General features: G+C 41.3%; 1 protein-coding gene across 1 annotated transcript; it reads right to left on the bottom strand.

The window, feature by feature from the left end:
- Window positions 1-278: 278 nt before the first annotated feature.
- On the bottom strand, window positions 279-9,594 carry LOC108443209 (B-cadherin-like). Its single transcript, XM_017723714.2, has 16 exons — window positions 9,525-9,594; window positions 8,968-9,082; window positions 7,928-8,178; window positions 7,199-7,339; window positions 6,953-7,108; window positions 5,509-5,653; window positions 5,214-5,386; window positions 4,991-5,110; window positions 3,899-4,084; window positions 3,250-3,494; window positions 2,975-3,117; window positions 2,669-2,893; window positions 2,124-2,342; window positions 1,282-1,412; window positions 1,056-1,199; window positions 279-805 (listed from the first exon to the last, which is right to left on the bottom strand). The coding sequence occupies exons 1-16, from the start codon at window positions 9,573-9,575 to the stop codon at window positions 593-595; spliced, it is 2,658 nt and encodes an 885-aa protein (XP_017579203.1). The 5' UTR covers window positions 9,576-9,594; the 3' UTR covers window positions 279-592.
- Window positions 9,595-20,408: the final 10,814 nt, after the last annotated feature.

Raw genomic sequence — 20,408 nt, 5'->3', positions numbered from 1 at the left:
TTCTCATAGCACGACGTCTTCCTCTCGCCGCTTCCTTTGTAAGTACACGTGAAGGAAGTTTTTCTGAGTCTGACATCAGATTAAGGCAATTAAAAACACAAGCACTGCTCGCTGCTGCTCATCTCATTCAGACTGATACTCACACGATGCTCGCTTTCATGGTAATGTTTACTCTACGTGCTACTCCACGCATTTTGCATTGGATTATTGTAGTGAGCATGTAGACAAAGATTTCCTATCAGACTGTTGAATAGAGTGTGTACATAAACACCTCAGTCTGAATCTGTAATCCGAGTGTATTCAATCGGATTGGCAAAAGTCTTTGCATGTAAACACAGCCATAGTGCAGAAAGGAATAAACGTATTTCAGACTGGTTTGTTATATAAGAGGTAGAATAAACAGAGGTGCTTGACAAAATATTCATAAAGCATTGATTAATTGCTTTGATTGTTGGGGCTTTAGCATATGCTAAAGATTAGCCTTCTTTACTTGCCAGTATTGCTGTATTGACATGACAATACCTATAAAACTGTAAACCATATTTACACTTATCCATTCATTCATCCTCTTCATGCCAAAGTAGAACTTTATCTAAAGTAAGTCGTCTTCTCCTCCCCCGTACATGTCAGCGAGCTTCTTGAAGCGTGGGCCCCAATCCCCCAGGCAGTCATAGTCCTGGTCCCCAGAGCTGGAGGAGTTCAGGGAGCTGAGAGAGCCGGCGTCCGATCCACCTCCCTCGTAGTCAAACACCAGCAGGGAGTCGTAGGGGGGAGCCGTGGGGTCGTTGTCTGCTGCCTTCAGATTCTACAGCACATGTATGTAACCGTAAGTACTGTGTATACATTCATTTCGCTATTCGCTGAATCTTTTTCTTTTTGTTCTGACAAAAGCCTCACAAACAATTTCTAATTATGGTTTGCTACACATAAGAAATCAAACTGTTTTGATTAAAAATTTGTTACAATGGTAAATATGCTTAAATTTCTGTATTTCAACAGAAAGCGGGATAAAATGGAAAAAAATAAATACAAATGCAGCTCGTTACACCACTTACATCATCAATGAAAGTGCCAATCTCCTCAGGGTTGGCGGGGCGAGGCCGGTACTGGGGTGCAGGCATAAAGGTTGGAGCCATGTCATTACGTAACACATCAGGACGGCTGTCGAGGCCCCTGTGCAGCACACTTAAGTCAAAGTCCTGTGCAAATGAAAATCCATTATAAGAACATGACGGGGACCAACTGTGGATGAACAAAAACAAAAACATCCACTAAACCAACCTGATCATCCTCTCCACCGCCTTCTTCATCATAGTAGTAGACGTTGTCCCTGATGTCATCATCAGCAAGCAGAGGCTCCTTTTTCTCTGACCTCTTCCTCCTTGCAAACAGGAGCAGCAGGAGGAGCAGCACTGCATGGAGAAGCACATCACACACCAACATCAAGAGCAAATCCAAATTCCTTTATTTATATTACAATGTCACTGCACTGCCATGTCTGTTCACCTCCTTCTGTCTACACAGTCCTTTTCATCACCTACACTTACCATATTAGTACACACTGTAGTTCTACAGTTACAGACTGCAGTCCATCTGTTTCTGATACTTTGTTAGCCCCTTTACCCTGTTCTTCAATGCTCAGGACCCCCACAGAGCAATTATTATTTGGTGGTGGGTCATTCTCAGCACTGCAAAGACATTGATGTGGTGGTGGTGTGTGTTGCGCTGGTATGAGGAGATCATACACAGGAGCGCTGCTGGAGTTTTTAAACAATCTTCGCACACTGCCCACTCTAGACACCATGTTGCTCCACACTGTAGATGTAAAGTCAGAGATGATAGCTCATCTGTTGCTGCACAGTTTGTGTTGATCATCTTTTAGTACTTCATCGGTGGTCACAGGACGCTGATGACTGGATATTTTTGGTTGGTGGACTAATCTCTGTCCAGCAGTGACACAGAGATGTTTAAATACTTCAGCAACACTGCTGTGACTAATCCACTCAGACTAGCACAACACACCACCAAGTGTGTAGATACATGGAGGTGAACTTGAAATGACAAATGTTCAGTCGTTTTGTGCGTGCGTGTATCCGCATTTCAAGGGGAATAGAGCATCATACCTAGCAGAGCCAAGATAGCCCCAAGTATTCCAAGTATCCCAGGCAGGCCAAAGCCTGCCACAGCCTTCTCGGTGCATTGAAAATCGTCTCCTGTGCAGTCACATACTAAAGCGCGGATGGTATTGTCCTGGTAGAGGGCCAGGTTGTCATAAACCCTCATAACAACATTGTACTCTCCGCGTTTCAGTGGAATCTTGAGCCTAAGTACAATTCCAGTTTCTACACAAAAAGGGAAGGGACACCACACACACAAATTAATTTAAGTAGTTCATATAAGCTAAATCTTTTCAAAGGACATTTTAAAGTCATCAACGGTTCTAAAAAATGGGTGATTAAGGTAAAGGTAAGGTAAACTTTCTGTTCAACCTGAGGAAATAAAAATTGTTAGTGGATGCCTGACATGTTGTGAAAACCTATTCCCCTAAAATAAGTGTCATGTGACCTCTCACTATATAAACCACTTCTATCACCAAAAAAAAAGGGCATTTGGTGGAAAAGTAACTATTGGGGCCACATTGAATTTCCCCCAAAAAAGGAGGACATACTTGTCTCGTTCATCGTGGCAGTCCAGTTGTTCTTGCTGTCTCCCTGGAGTTCCACTCGGTATGGAGCAGCAAAGCCAGGCCCATCGTTATCAATCACAGACAGCAGCACTGGAGCTGACTCCTTATTGCACACACTGATCTCTCTCTCCTCAATGGAAGGAGCAATATCATTCACATCCTTCAACTCAATCACAAGGGTTCCTGTACCAGTTGCTGGAGTTGGATCTGTAATCATGGGGAAGCCTGTTAGAATAAGCTGCACCACTACTCATTTCCTTCTAATACAGGATGAGGAAAAGGGGTTACCATCATCCATGGCAAGAATCAGAGCTTTGTAGACGCCATCTTTCACAAAAGGAGACTCTCTGTCCATGGGGCTCCTCACTTTGACCAGTCCAGTCTCTCCATCAACACTCACCCAGCCAGCAGGATCAGTATGTACACGATACCTGCAAAACAAAACACGATGCCAAATTACTCTCTGTGCTTACGTACCTGAGCAAAAAGCACAACGCCCAACATCACACACAGGGTGGACGGCACGGAGAACGTCTGAGTAGCAAGATAAAATTATATCTTACGTCACTTTCTGAGTCCTGGCTGTGTCTGGATCAGTGGCGGTGTACACTGTCAGTTCACTACCAACCGCCAAGTCTTCAGGTGTAGAAATGAATTTCTCCTCTGGATCAAAAACTGGAGCTTCATTCACATCCAGAACGTTCACAGTGACCGTGGCAGTGGACGTGGTCAGAGGCTTGGCAAACGGAACGTCGTTCTCCGCAACCACCAACAGAGTGAACTTGCTGTTCTGCTCAAAGTCCAATGGCTGAAAGCACAATAAGTGATACTTTTTTAATCCCACAAACGGGGAAATTCCACCTCCGCATTTAACCCATCCGTGAAGTGAAACACCACATACACACTAGTGAATACACACACACACACACACACACACTATGGGGCAGTGAGCACACTTGCCCAGAGCAGGGGGCAGCCCTATCCATGGCACCCAGGGAGCAGCTGGGGGTTAGGCGTCTTGCTCAAGGACACCTCAGTCATGGACTGACGGCACTGGGGATCTAACCGGCAACCTTCCGGTCACAGGGCCAGTTCCCTAACCTCCAGCCCACAACTGCCCAATACAGAGCAAAAGTCAGAAGTCAGTGAATACAAGAACTGAGACCCCCCACAGCCACGAGAAATGCCAAAACAAACGGGGAACTGAAGTACCTTAACCGTAGTGATGATGCCCTCCTGTTCGTTTGGTCCCGTGTTAACAGCGAAAAAACCTCCGTTGTTACCATTAATGATCCTGAACTTGGCTCTCCAGGCAGGAGAATGAGGTTCATCTCCATCGGTCACTGGCATCTTCACCACAACAGCTTCTACTTTATTCTCTGGGATGGACACGTTGTACTGAAGGACAAATGCTTGCGTTAATACTACCATACAAGTAACTACATTTTCTAGTTTGAGCACATAAACAATAAATCAGATTGAATGCACTATGGCTAAATCAACATAATTGATCATTTTTTTGGAAACAAGTTGTATTGATTAGTTGGCTACTGTGACAACTGTGTGTGAGCATTTTAGATAAAACCCTGCATCCGCAGCAGAAGCTCATCATTGTGAGTAACTAAGATACTAAAACCTTATAAATCAATAATGCTGTGTCACTGATTTTCAGCATGTTTTAATTTAGTGAATGAGAAAATACTGGCTAAGAGGATCAGCTGTGTTTTAGAACTGATTGGTTAAATTGTACATTTCCTTACGTTTTGAAAACCCAGATAGTAACTGTGCCCTTTGGACTTTGGCTTGCCATCCAAACAAAAACAGATTAAGTCAAAACATCAGGTTTCATTAGTGTATTACCAACCACACAGAAACTAAGCTTCATTATTAGATGGAAAGTAATGTTTTTTGGCTTCTGCATTTTTCACAATGATTAAAATGGCATCTTTTCCTGTAATAAAACCCCCTTTCTTTATTAAAACTTAGAAATATGAGATTAAAAATATGATTTTGTATTCGAAAGAGCCCAGAAGTTGAAATAATGTTGGTATCTGTTTAAACAAAACTGTATTTAATGTTAAATATTCTTTTTTTAACAACTGACAACTTCCTTCTTGGCTATTTGAAATTACAGTGGACTGATTAACAGATTATTGAAATAATCTTTACTTCTGGGTCAGATCAATAACCAGATCAATAACCTGGTGAACATTTCAGGATTAAACACATTTAAATCACTGCATTCAGATCAGTTTAATGTAAATCATTCTCTCTGTAAGCCATGGTGTTTTATAACCGCCTTACCGAGGTCTTTTCAAACTGGGGTGCATGGTCGTTGCTGTCCGTTACAGTAATAACAGCTGTTCCAGTGCCTACGAGATAGCTATCTGCAGCAGCAATCTCCAAGGTGTATTCAGGATATTTCTGAAAGAGATTAGAGTCATTACACTGATGTTCTGAAACTGCTTTCATTTATTACCACGTTCCACATCAACTCAACATTTATTAATCTCATATCTGCTCTCACCTCTCTGTCCAGTCCTGCAGCGTTCACTCTGATTACTCCGGTAACAGGATTAATGGTGAACATGGCTGCGTTTGGCTCTTGTGGATTCTGACTAAGGATGGAGTATGTGATATCAGCATATTCAGTGTTGGGTTTATCTGCATCAGTAGCTGTGACAGTCATGAACTCAAACCCTTCAAAGAAAGAGAGAATGAAATGTTGAGAACACAGTGAAAGGAGAAAACACCACTATAGACCATGATAAGTAGCAGATCTTGGCCGCTTCAAACCCATTTAGGACACTTATTATAGATACCTATTGCTGAAGCTTCTGGAACAGTGCCAAGGAAAGGATTTTGGGTGAAGATAGGTGTATTATCATTCTTGTCCAACACAATGACAATAATATCCATGGGCTTTTCCCTATCGTCACCATCAGCGGCTTCAGCATGGGCTTGAAGCTGGAGTTGGCAGGAAAAAAATACAATTAAATGAATGAGGCTCGGACCGATTTCTTGAGTTCTACTCAATTAAAGTTGCACTATATTGTTTTGGTGATTTAGAGACTTCTCTGCTGGAAGTGTGAATGCAGTTGAATGCAGTGTGTGGAAGAACCTTTTGTGACACCAGCTGTATTTGTGAAGTGAACTGCTTCTCTTGCCACCTGGTGGCCAACTTTGTTCACCAGCTCTGAGACATGACAATGTTTTTTCCCGAGACTCGTAGTCATTCAGCTTGAGGAATGATGCTGTTCTGACTCTGAAGTCTGAGGATGGCCTAAAATGTACCCTGTAGCCCCGCCTAGTGCTACTTAACATATATTTGCATGTTGGTCAGTTTGAAAACGAAAAAGCAAAGTGGGAAATGAAAAGTAAATTTCCAGCAGGTGGCGCCGATGTTCGTTTGCGTTTGCTTTTTTAATCAGTGCTGAAATCTGAATTGCAAACTATCACTTTGCTGGTGATTTATCCATTTCGCATTTTAATTTTGTCAGATATGCATCATTTTATGCTTGGATGACGCTTGGATTTTCTTTTCTCTATTAGCTTTTCCATTTTAGATACAGCCATGAAATACCAGAATAATGACTGAAATGAAATGACAAGTAACAGTTTGAAATTCATTTTTATTTCTGTCACTTATGACTCCTGCGTATGTAGAAAAAGAAATTGCAGATGTAGGTATTTCATTTCTTTTTCAAGTTTTTGTTTGGAAAAGGCAACAAGAGGTTTGTATTTGCATTTCATGTTTTTCATTTTAATTTCTTTTTTGGCTGGATTTGCCTCCCATAACTTTGGGGACATGTCCGTAAACACAAGCAGAAGTTGTGGACTATTATTGTGCCTCAATATTGGCCTAATATTGATTTTAAAATGTGTTTTTCCAGCTCGAGTAATTATTTCTCACTTCTATTGCCCACTGCAGTAATCTCCTGCTAGATGCATGTAGCTTGACCTTGTGCAGAGACAGCAGGGTGTGCATCAGCAGTTGCCGTGCTGGTTATATGTGTATGTCTCTCAGCACTATGATACGCTCTGTTTCAAGTAAATCATCCAAACAATTCAAAGGGGGAAAAAAAAAGAAAGAAATTCAGCACTTCCAGCTTCAAATGGCATCCCTGTACTTTTCAATGTGATCCACAAGTAGAAAAAAAATTAATAATAATAATAATAATAATAATAATAATAATAAGTCATCCTATGCAAATAGGAAAACAAGAACAAAAATCCAGCCAAACCAGCAGAACTAAACTCACTTACCACATATTTATCTTTGGCCTCTCTATCCAGGGGCCTTGTAACATAGAGTGAGCCATTGTTTCTATTTATGGTGAAAAGTCCTTTTGGATCCTGGTCAGCTCCTTCACCACTGATGCTGTACACCATCTTAAATTGCTTAGCACGACTGGATTGGATCTGGACACAAATAGGGTACTTGGTAAAAAGAAAATAAAAAAAATACAATAGCTGTAGCTGTAAGGTTTGCAGGTTAAATTAATTACACACCTGGTACAAGAACTGAGGGAAAGGTCCACGTTCATCCTCTAAGATGTTTATTATTGGAGCAACCCACTCTCTCTTTTGCCTCTTCAACCCCCTTGAAGACTTTGGACACTCCAGAGCTGGGAGAGCAGAGCGGGACTCACTCTGAGGAACAAACATAGCATGATTCTGTGATGATCCTCAGACATGCTTGTGCTTTGTCTCTTTAATTTCAGTTACGCAAATACAAGCACACACTCTCCCATGTTAAAGTTCACAAAAAGGATCTTCACCAAAAAGCACACAGGCAAACATATGACTCCCGATTTTTCCTCATGCGTAAAAAGTTCCTCACGTCTCAAAGCCGTCTGTTATTTTTAATCATGCCATCAGATCTCTTCAGCAGTATTCAGGGAGTGGATGTTCTCCACATCACTAAGACTAAAGGAATGCAGCCATCACAGTCTGAGGCACAAATCATGGGTTAGAGCACAGGTCAGCTGCCCTCCATGTAGCAAGGGTTCAATTCCCTGTCACTGCAAGCACACCCCACTACACCAATAAGAGTCCTTGGGCAAGACTCCTAATACCACATTCTCCTCTGGATAAAAGTGTCTGCCTGATGTAAATGTAAAGGCTGTGTCATTAAGTCATTAATGTCATTCAGAACTACTTTAAAGAAGCAACACATTTACCAGTAAGACTGTCCATTCCACATACATCCACTAGGGGTCAGGCTAGCTTCACACATACCTGTGCAGGGCCGACTGCCTCAGTGTCTTCCTGCTGGTGATGGTGGCCAGTCTTGGCCTCATATTTCACACTTACAAACACAGTGTGTCTCTTGCCCTTGGAATCCCAAGCATGGACAGAGAACATGTTTTGACACTCTTGTAGAGTAACCCGTCTCTTCAGTGTCACGGTGCCATCAGCGTCCACTTGAAAGCGCTTGTCTGCAGAGTCAAAAACTGTCCTTGATCTTGCGCTGCAGATGTTGAAAACAACTGGAATAAAAATGAAAGACAGAAGCATTAAAAGACAAGAACAAGATGACTTCTTGGGATGGACAGAAAGCATGCACTCCGATAGAGATCTGGACCGCCAACATTGTGTTATATAACATGTACAATACTTCTCATTTTCAGTCACATATTACTCTAAAGTCAGTTAAAAAGTACCTTCATACAAGAGTCTCCAGGTGAAATCTGATTAGAATCTGACACCATTACTGTGGCCGTTTGAGCTTTAATACTGAAGTGGTGAGTACAAATAACTGCTGATCATGAAAAAGCTGCCGTTGTGCTGGCAACTAAGATCATAGAGATAAATGAATCTGCTCATTTACAGGAACGATTAAGTGCCTTCGGAATACTTGTCAAGTGAATATCCATGAGGAAGAAGTATTACAAATAAGATAACCTTTTTATAAGATTAAATCTTACTTCAAATTAGCAGAATACTTGAGCAACCTTCTCCTATGGGACTACTGTTTCATTTTCAGATAAAATCAATACTGTGATGCCTATAACGTATCATAAAAATGACAAAATGAAAGTATTGTCATGTTATATTTTTGCCCACCTCTATTTCTACATATTTTCAGACAAATTCATATAATAAAACAACTAAAAAAACAGTATTATGAACAAAACCCCATGGCATCAGAAAAAACCTGCTTCAACATCCTTATTAGAGAAATATAAATAAACCAAACTTTCACCTTTGGTGGTGTGAAATACTTGAGCTAAAGCTCACTCAAATACAGTCTGAGCGCTGCGTGAGTGCTGCCGTACCTCTGCCGAGCCGCCCGCCTCTCTGAAGCTGCTGTCTGTCCACTTTGAAAATATACAGCTCGGATTCAAATCCAGGTGAACATGGTGATGATCCAGCAAAGCCAGGCGAAAGTACCTTCATGATGGAGAAAATGGTCTTCATTTATCTCAAGCACATTGATTTATCTTAAAAACTGAACACGTGATGCGAATTGTGATGAGCATGGTTGTGGTTGGTGTAGTGTAGTGGGTAACACCTCTGCCTTCTATACTGTAGACTGGGGTTCAATTCCCTGTTTGGGTAAACACCTTATACTAGACCAATAAGAGTCCTTGGGCAAGACTCCTAACACTGCCTTCCTGTGTAAAATCATCCAATTGTAAGTTGCTCTGGATAAGAGTGTCTGCCAAATGCCGTAAAAATGTAAAGTGTGTTTAGTTTGGAATACCCTGTTTTTTTTTACCCCCTCTAAGTTTCCTGGACCTTAATTTGAATAATAGCAGAGCTGTTTGTCAGGATGACCAATTAAAAAATAAAGTCCAATGTCCTGGTGCACAGGTGAAACAAAATAGCTTACCTGCTGCAAAACAATCAGAACTCCCAAGGCTACACTCCTTAAAAACTCCATGTGTCAAACCTACTCAAGCGGAATTCCCAAACGTCTTTGCTCTCTGACTGAAACTCTTCTTGGGGCTAAGTAGAGAAAATGTGTGCAGCAGACAAAGTCAGCTATTTTTAAGATAACCAGGTGGCATTGCCTAACATACTTTTCAAGTATGGGCACAGGTCCTCTAGACTCCACCTACAAACGGGAATCTACTCAAGAAACATCACAATGCTTTGCTTGACTGAGGTGTTAACCTTTGTTAAAGTTGAGTCTGAATAGTTCACATGTTATGTTCACATCCAGCCATATGCCAGGGTACCTGTATCAGTGACCCTTTTAGTTCAGTTCAGTTCCTTTTTGGTTCAGTTTAGTTCCTTCGATTGTCCCCAGAGGGGAAATTTGTTTTACACTCAGATATACTAAACAGAGAACACAACAAAATAAAAAGACAACATCAGTTACATCAACCAAGATGTTTACCAAATGAAAAAAATATGATTTATTATCATTTAAACTTCAGATTCTTCTTTTGCTCATTTTCTGTGAGGAACATATAAAACAACACTTTTTCAGTGCCTTCACTCTGTTCACCCCCAACACATTTATATTACTCATGTGGTGTTGGGGTGAACCTGTGGGGAATAACAGTGTGGAGGTGCTGTGTCCTTCATTCTGTTCTCCTCCTACATGGCCTGCTGTTAGTGTGTGTGTGTTTGTATATGGGTCATTCCACTAGAATGGTTCAAATTGGACTTTGACATTTTCAAATTTTTTGCTTAAATGTATCATTGATATGTATACCTCACAGTCAAACATGTAACGGGGTTGAGTGTGACGGGGTTGTGATTTTTGCACAAAATGGCCGCTGCTCTACATACTGTATACCAGAGAGAGAGCACATGGCATGCATGAGATTCAGAATTAGCATATAGATTTGAAATAAAAAAAACTTTTTTTATAAGTAATAGTTTTCTATCTTTTTTTCATGTGACGGTGTTGAGTCACTGAGTTTGGCGACCACAATATCACAAGATAAATGACCAAAATTAAATAAAAGAAGGAAGCCACTTGCCTGTCTTTGCTGTCCTGTTGTCCAAAAGACTTGAGTGATGTCACTTCTTGACATCAAGATGTATATGGATCATATGGATCATACCATTGTTTTTGTGGGGGAGATTCATTTGTGTTACGGGGTTGAGGGGTTACTTAGGTACAGAACTAAATAATGTGATTTTAATAAATAATTATCAATTAATTTTGAAAAATAATATCACAAACAATTAAACACAGACAGTTGTTTAGGTTGACATCAAAATATATGGACTTTTTTATAGTTGTATTTGGTATATTCTAAGTATACTTTCGTTGAAGGCCATGAGGGACATGACAAAATAGGTGGTGTCAGCAAAAATAAATAAATAAACAAAGTTCTCATAAAAAGATCAAATAAAAAAAAATACACTGTATTAAAGGAGATATTTCAATGTATGTGTAAAGCTGTTAAAATATAGATTTTTGTGACCCAGTAGATAAAATACACCTAAAGAGGAGATGAGGACTCAAAATGTGCCATTTCCATGGAATGACCCATATATGTGTGTGTATGTGTTTGTATATGTGTGTGTACGTGTTGTATATGTGTGGCTGTTAGTGTGTGTGTGTATGTGTTTGTATATGGGGGTGTGTGTGGATGTGTTTGTATATGTGTGTGTACGTGTTGTATATGTGTGTCTGTTAGTGTGTGTGTGTGTGTGTGTGTATGTATGTATGTGTTGAATATGTGTGTCTTTTAGTGTGTGTGTGTGTTTGTATATGGGTGTGTGTGTGTGTGTACGTGTTGAAAATGTGTGTCTGTTAGTGTGTGTGTGTGTGTGTGTGTGTGTGTGTGTGTGTGTGTGTGTTGAATATGTGTGTCTGTTAGTGTGTGTGTGTGTGTGTGTGTGTTTGTATATGGGTGTGTGTGTGAGTGTGTGTGTGTGTGTGTGTGTGTGTGAGGGTCGACAACATGGACAGGCTGCTGACTGGCTACAGCTGCTAAAGGAGAACCTTACCCTGAACACTTATTATATTTTAAACATCTGGTATTTTAACTGTTTTTTTATAGCTGTGTTGATATAATGTGGAGTCTCCACAAGACAACGAGTAACACATACACCAACACCACACAAGGGTTAAATCCAACATTATAAGAAATACATATCACAAATTTAAAAGCCCTATAGCCTTGGGTATGAACGAATGGTTCCATTTGTTCATTTTTACCACTGGGAGCCTAAAGCTGTGTCCAGAAATAAGAAGCTAAAACTCAAAATTAAGGGGATGGTAATACAAACTCAATATCGACCACACTTTCTGAGTGATGTGACAGACGAATGGAACATTTAAGGCTGAGCTTGGATAACACCAATTATTTTGTTTGCTTCTTTAATTTAATATTGAGATTATTTTTATTTTGAACACTAAAGTTCCCAAACCAACCAACCATAGAAAAAATGGTTCTTCTATTGTTACAATGTCAAGCTTGTTACAGTAGAAGAACCCTTTTTGGTGATATTTAGAACAAATTACACAAAGGTTATGTATAGAACCATATATAGCACATTCACCGTAAATATGAAGAACCCTTTCACGATGCAAAAAACCCTTTAATCAATGATGTATATATTCAATAAGCCTGGACCTAGAATTGAACCTTGAGGATCACAAGCCAGTAAAACTGATTTATGGTGTCCCAGAGCTACACACTGGTGCCTATCAGAAAGACAGTTTTATGCACACCATATACAATATTTAGTAAGCTTTTTAAAAGTCAACATATGGAATATTTGTAACTTTGAGATTGTTGCAAGAATATTTAAAAATTATTCAACCCAATTCTAGATATTTATACTTGTTTTAGGTCGTTTAAAGCAGCAAAAATATCTTATTCCATTTGCTGATAATTTTGCTTGTTTTAACATTATTTCTTGAATCAAACAAACGTTCTGAAACAAGCAAAAATATCTGCCAATGGAATAAAATCATTTCAGTTTCATGGTCTTGAAGTAGCTTATATATCTTATAAAATCTGAGTGTCATTATGAGACTCTTGTACTTGAATTTTATAAGATTTAACCTGATTTTAAACATTTTCATTGGGTTTTAAATTTTATCGTATAGATTATTTAGTTTGTTACAATCACTTCTTCAATGTTATCAAAAAAGCAAAAAATAAATAAAATCAATCGAGTAAAATAATTCCACTAGATAAAATGTTGATATAAGTAAAAAGACCTAGAAGTAGGCTAAGTAGTCTGTAATCTAATATTAGCCAAATTGGCTACTCTTTAAAAATCTGTGTCCTACATTTTAGTGTGTGTGTGACTATTTAAGAAAATCAGTCATAATTTTTGTCTGCATTACCACTAACCAACTTCTCTTTCCTTGGGAATTTAACAGGCTGTACTTGATTACTGTGATTAATGTACACTATATTGTCAAAAGTATTCACTCACCCATCCAAATCATTGAATTCAGGTGTTTCAATCACTTCCATGGCCACAGGTGTATAAAACCAAGCCCCTAGGCTGAATTCCAGCATGGTAACATGATAGGATGCCACCTATGCAAATTTCTTCACTACTAAATATTCCACAGTCAACTGTTAGTGGTATTATAACAAAGTGGAAGCAATTAGGAACGACAGCAACTCAGCCATGAAGTGGTAGGCCATATGGGTTGCTGTCATTCGCTGAGGCACATAGTGCGCAGAGGTTGCCAACTTTCTGCAGTCAATCACTACAGACCTCCAAACTTCATGTGGCCTCCAGATCAGCTCAAGAGCAGCATAGAGAGCTTCACGGAATGGGTTTCCAGGGCCGAGCAGCTGCATCCAAACCTTACATCACCAAGCGCAATGCAAAGCGTCAAATGCAGTGGTATAAAGCGCCGCCACTGGACTCTAGAGCAGTGGAGACGTGTTCTCTGGAGTGAAGAATCACGCTTCTCCATCTGGAAATCCGATGGACGAGTCTGGGTTTGGCGGTTGCCAGGAGACAGTACTTGTCTGACTGCACTGTGCCAAATGTAAAGTTTGGTGGAGGGGGGATTATGGTGTGGGGTTGTTTTTCAGGAGTTGGGCTCGACCCCATAGTTCCAATTAAAGGAACTCTTAATGCTTTAGCACCAAGAGATTTAGGACAATTTCATGCTCCCAACTTTGTGGGAACAGTTTGGGGACGGCCCCTTCCTGTTCCAACATGACTGCACACCAGTGCACAAAGCAACGTCCATGTGGCTTGCGCTCTGCCCCCTCCACACTCGTGGCTCTCTCCCTGGCGTCCTCACCAAGGTTCGTCGCTGAGTGTTTGGGCCCTGCCTACCTGCCGGCTCTCTCGGCCGCCATCGTCAGGGCCCGGGGGGCAGACGCATGACACAGTCCATAAAGACATGGCTGAGCCAGTTTGGTGTGGAAAAACTTGACTGGCCTGCACAGAGTCCTGACCTCAACCCGATAGAACACCTTTGGGATGAATTAGAGCGGAGACTGTGAGCCAGGCCTTCTGGTCCAACATCAGTGTCTGACCTCACAAATGCGCTTCTGGAATAATGGTAAACATTTCCATAAACTTCTACTTTTCCTGGAGTAGTATTTTACCTTGTGTATCTCTACTTTAACTCAAGCACATGATTTGTCAGCCACTGGTGTTTGCGCATTACAATGTGCAAGAGTGTGTTCTCTGTTGAGGGTTTGTTCTTACTTTTACTTTCAATATCAACAAAACATGATTTCACAAGGTGCCCAAACTTTTGTGTTTTTCTATGTTATTCTAAAAGACTTTATTTAGTCATCATGGCATCATCAGACAGTTTCACTGCAATCACGATTAACACAGCTTCCGGTGTTATTACATTCTTAAGCCGCTGCCACACCCAGCGTGAGTTAATTCTGCCTGGTGAGAAAGAGAATCCAGGTGAAAGGGAAAGGACACCAGAGCACAAGAACAGACTTTGCATTCATCTGGGTCAGAGGTCGGCAATGTGCGACTCTTTTTCTGCCTTGTTGCGACTCCGCAGCAGAATTTGGTTTTCAGGTAGACGTAGAATGATCAGCAAAGCTTTATTTTAATGAAAAGGAGAATTATTTCAACACAGTCGTAACAAAAAACAGCCATACATGCTTTAATTAATGTTTAACTGCTAATTCACTGACATTTAACCCTATAGGATGTGCACAGACTGCTGGTCATAACAGCAACGCAAACAACAATCTTGCCTAGCTAGTAGCCAACGAAATAGTAAAGAGAAAGATTTAAGATGGAAGATTTAAGCTGCTGAATGGTTGGTGTAGTGTAGTGCTTACTCTGTTTACTATGCTGTAGAATGCGGTTCAATCCCTCTGCCTGGGTAAACACCCAGCACTGTACCAATAAGAGTTCTTGGGCAAGACTCCTAATACTACCTTCACCTTCTTCTTCTTCGTCTTTCGGCTGCTCCCTTTAGGGGTCGCCACAGCGGATCATCTGCCTCCATCTTGCCCTATCCATTGCCTCCTCTACTTTCACACCAACCATCTCCATGTCCACCTTCACTACATCCATAAACCTTCTCTGAGGTCTACCTCTTCTCCTTCTAGCCGGCAGCTCCATCTCCTACATTGCCCAATATATCGACTATTCCTCCTCAACACATGTCCAAACCATCTCAACCTGGCAGGACGCACTACTGTCTTGTAAACCTTCCCTTTCACTCTTGCTGCTATCCTTCTGTCACACATCAGCCCTGACATCCATCTCCACCCACTCCATCCTGCCTGCACCCTCTTCCTCACCTCTTTTTTGCACTGTCCATTGCTCTTCAAATATTTGAAGTCATCCACCTTTACGACCTCTATGTCATCTGGACCAATTGCCTTTCCATTCTTCATCCTTTTTAAAGCTGCCCTCACTTCCACCTTACTAATTCTCTGCACTTCCTGATCCACTATCTCTCCCCCGTTGTCCTCCTCTCTCTCTCGTTTTCCTCATTCATTAGTTCTTCAAAGTACTCCTTCCATCTACTCAACACTCTCTGTTCACTCACTAGTACATTTCCCTCTCTATCCTTTATCAGCCTAACCTGCTGTACATCCTTTCCAGCTCAATCTCTCTGTTTAGCCAAGCGATACAAGTCCTTTACTCCTTCTTTACTGTCCAGCCTCTCATACAGCTCATCATAGGCCTGAGCCTTTGCCGTTGCCACCATTCTTTTCGCTATGCGACTAGCCTCTCAGTACTCCTGCCTACTTCCTTCATCTCTCTGGTTATCCCACTTTTTCTTAGCTGCCTTCTTCTGAATACTCTCCTGGACTTCCTCATTTCACCAACAACTTTCCTTGTCTTCTTTCCTCTGACCAGATGAAACACCCAACACATTCTTGCCAGTTTCTCTCACCACCTTAGCTGTAGTTTCCCAGTCCTCAGGTAGCTCCTCACTGCCCCCAAGGGCCTGTTGCAATTTTTCCCTGAACTGCAAATATATTTAGCAAAATTTAATGACAAGCGTTGTGAAAACATACTTGGTTGTAATTTGATCTTTGTCTTTCAGGAGTCAGATGTTCATTTCCTAAGAAATCGAGCAGAGAAAGGCAAATATACAACTTTACTGCACTATCCAAAATACAAACGGATGCAAACCGTGCTTTACTTATTAATTTATTCTTGCAGAACTGTTGTATGAAAACAACAGGACAGTCCAGGTTGTATGCCATCAGGACTAACATCATGGCTGTGATCATCTCCTGTACTTGCCAGTGTCTTGCACCTGTGACAAAATCATAGCTGGGGAGTTATTTGTGACGATATGTTGCCTCATGTTATATTACTTCAACTTGAAATGTACATGCTGTAAATGTACAATCATATTGTTGTTTTGCGTTGTGGCTCCTCTCCCGAGAATTAACAAGAAGTCTATAATGCATGCTCGGCCCCTTTAGAGCAAGTGACACAGCGGGGGTTTCACAGCCAGAGGACATGCCCTATCAGGTTTTGCCCTATTTTTGGGCGCTTTTATTACCTTTACATTTGCGAAACCTCCCATCTCCTGCCCATCCAGCTACAGCTCACTGGCTGGAAGCATGTGGTTGTCTGTGTCTGTGCAGCCGAAAGATTTCTGCTGAGACACTCCAAATGACAGCACCAGGTCAATCCTGAAGCTTGAAGCTCACGTCACTTGGGATATATATTTCATGGGAAGCTCTGATATATTCTGCAGAATCCTACCTGCTTGAAAGTTAGGGTAGGGGGGGGGTTATTGTAACTGCAAGGACTAGTTGGACTGTGTGGGAATGTAGGCAACTGGCTGTTTTAGTCAGAAATGTCTAGGTGGGACTACGTGAGTGAACAGAAGTAGTCTGCTGTGTCCTGGCTGTAGTAGTTGCATTGCAACCCATTTGTTTTATCTTTTTATTCAGTCTTTTCTTTCACTTATCGCTTGCCTGTGCGCAAAAACAAAAAAATCAGCCTGATCTTTTCTAGGGGAACCCTGTCCTCTACACCATCACTCTACATGTAAAACAGTACAGCCTTGCAGTCTCCACACCCCAACATTCCCACTTACTTCTAGTCACTCACACAGTCCCACCTAGACATTTCTGACTAAAACATCAGACAGTTTGTGCCAAATGAACACATCCTACATCCCCTCTCCTCTTTCTTCAGTGAACCCTCCCTCCATTTAACACCGTAGCCCCGCTCCCAACTAGTTAGACCAGACCATTCTCCAGGGTTAGTGATGGGTTACGCAAAACAAGCAATAACAAGACACAACTTCAGTACAATACACACACTCTTTCTGTCTTTCCCTACAGGTTCCCGGATCCCATCTTCCCCTTTCTACACGCAGCCGTGGGCTCTACTGGGCGGTATGAGGGAAGCCTTGGAAGGGCCCGCACTCCCCTGATGATTAGGACAGAACAAGAACACGTTTAAATTTTATCTAGGCTCACCTGGTCCCCACACGTTGCCTTTTCGGGCTGAGCCCGTCTGTAAAGGATTAGCTTTTCAGGGTGAGAACAGCCACGATGACCTTTTGTACACACTTTTGCTAGAGTAATACAACAGTATGCTCATGCTATCCTGAGTAAGATTGTCTCTCGTGCTACGAAGTCTATACTGTGGAATCATTGCCGATAGCACTACTGATGCAAGTTCAGTGGAACAGTTTTCACTGACATTCCAATATGTGATTGATAAAAAATGTGATTGGTTAGTGTAGTGGTTAACACCTTTGCCTTCTATGCTGTAGTCTGGGGTTCAATCCCCCATCAAGGCAAGTACCCTACACTATAACAATAAGGGTCCTTGGGCAAGACTCCTAACACCACCTTGGCCTACCTCTGTAAAATGATCAAATTGTAAGCCGCCCTGGATAAGAGTGTCAGCAAAATGCCATAAATGTGAAATGGAGACTCACTTCAATTTCTGGCAAAACTTTCGCCCTGAAAGCTAAAGCGTTAACTCAAAAATACGTGGCAGGAACGTTACTACACAGCATCAAAAGTTGTCTAGCTGGCACTTACTGTGGGTAGTAAGCCTATTTTACGCGTATGGAGCCCCGCTGATGACATCTTGCATAAATAAAATTAGTGTGTGGCCACGACTTAGTAAGGCATGGGAATGAGATGATTAAGTCATGGCCGTTAGTAAAGCTTAACAACGAGATCCTAATGCATAATCTCGTTCCCATGCCTTACTAAGTCATGGCCACGACTTAATCAACTCATTCCCATGCCTAAGTCATGGCCACGCATTGTGTGTAAAAAGTGATTTCAGAGCCACTCGGTTCTCCCTGATGGAAACTGTTTACCTTCAGTGTTTTGTGCTTATGATCATTTTAATAGACGTCAGCGTCACTAATTAATGACGTTCTATTAAAAGACTGGTTTACCAAGAGAGACGCTGGAGGACTTTCACCTGAAATGAGTTCATGAAGCCAGTCTGGTTATAAAAATGATACCAGGACATCAGAGCCAGAATTAATCTTTTAGTACTTTTACTTTATACTTAAGTACATTTGAAGGTAAATACTTTAGTACTTTTACTCAAGTGGAGGTCTAAAGGGAGGAACTTCTACTTTTACTGGAGTGATATTTTACCTTGGGTGTCTCTACTTTAACTCAAGCACATGATTTGTGTACTCCGTCCACCTCTGCTTCTGCCACATGTTGGTGTTTTTAGTTGAAATGTATTTCAAATATATAAATAGAATTTGTCCAGATATTTTTTTTTTCATATGGGGAACCTGGAGCTCTCACAGAGAAAGCCATCATCAAGACAGCTAACACTAAGGGCCAGGAACAAACAGGGCATTTAGAGTCCTTCTGTATGGAGCCCTGATGATGACTTCCCATATAAATAAAAATAATGCATGGGAACAAGATCCTAATACATGGCCATGACTTAGTAAGGCGTGGGAATGAGACAAGTCGAGGCCACGACTTAGTAAGGTGTGGGAATATGATCATTAAGATCGCATTAGGATCTCATTCCCACGCCTTATTAAGTTGTGGCCATGACTTAATTATCTTGTTCCCGCACCTTACTGAGTCATGGCCACGCATTGTTGTTATTTAAGGTGGCTGTCACCAGCAGGGCTCTGTACTTTTGTCTTCTTCAGCAGCTAAACTCTGACAGAGCTCGACTAGAACTTCAGAGTAAAATGCTTGGAGACGTCATCCACAATTCTTCACTTGACGCCGTACAAGACCGCAAAAACGTCTAAGCTCTGTCCTCAAAACAGTGTTTTCCTACAAGCTGAAAACTTGGACGTTTGGACGTTGGCGCTTTAATGAGGGCTTTCATTAGTGCCCATCCTGAGAGCAAGGCTACATAAGGGGCTTTCTAATGTACCTGGGCCTGTGATCAGGTAGACAGTGATAAGGTAAGACAGCGGTTTGTGTTGTCGCTGTGCAGCGTGCGTTCTGCTCTGTTAATTAGCTGTTGTGTATGTAGTGATTCTTTGAGTGCTACACTTGTTGCATGTCCAAGATCATACAAGAGCGCACTGTAGAGTGTAGGTCTAATATTTGTTGTGACTTTGTAAAGCTTTAAATTACTTTATCAATTAATTTAATTTTCTTCAGTGCTTCTGCTATACGTTTACCTTGTCGTAGCCTAGAATGTGCACAGCTACGGTTAAAGGCCTCAGCCGACATATTGTGGAGATGACGTTTGCCTGGCTTCCGTGGACAATATGATGTAATTGCAGAGACAACCACAGACGTCACACCGAGGCTTTGTTTAGCATATCGGGCATATGGCAGCAGCGTGAACTCCATGGATGAAGACACTACGTGACAAAGCCTCTGATTGCTTGGTAAAAAAGAGGTGTGCCAAGATGGACATCTTTGGCAGAAACACTAATATTTCACTGTGAAATGCGCATTTGTTAAATAAACAATGAATATCTTCTAAAAGAAAGATGTTTAGGCTGTTATTCAGTAGTACTAACTAGTCTTAAAGAGGGACAAGGCCGAAGTTGGCCTCCTACTCAACAGCTTTTTTGTATGACTGTGCCAAGCTGTCAACCGCTGGACTTCATGACCTCACTTCATGTGGCGCTGGTGGAGTTGAAGCTGAAACCTCCAGGAGCCAACCTGCATACGTTGGCAGTTGTGATTGTTTACCTCTGTTTAAGAGAAAATAAAACATGCTTCTTGCTTAGAAACTTTGTTCTTGCTATGTTTTGGTAGTTTTCCCTGTAGGTTTTTTATTTTTTAATAATTGATTAAATCATAATGTAAAAATCTTTTGAGACCATTTTGTGCACGGAAGGCAGCTGCGTAGTTTTATCGGTTAACAAGCACAACAGCACTGGCTGGGGTAAAAAAACATCTGC

Source organism: Pygocentrus nattereri, chromosome 25, assembly GCF_015220715.1.
Source record: "Pygocentrus nattereri isolate fPygNat1 chromosome 25, fPygNat1.pri, whole genome shotgun sequence".
NCBI classification, from domain to species: domain Eukaryota; kingdom Metazoa; phylum Chordata; class Actinopteri; order Characiformes; family Serrasalmidae; genus Pygocentrus; species Pygocentrus nattereri.
The sequence above is the reverse complement of the archived record's forward strand: the minus strand, read 5'-3'. Positions and strand labels throughout refer to the sequence as shown.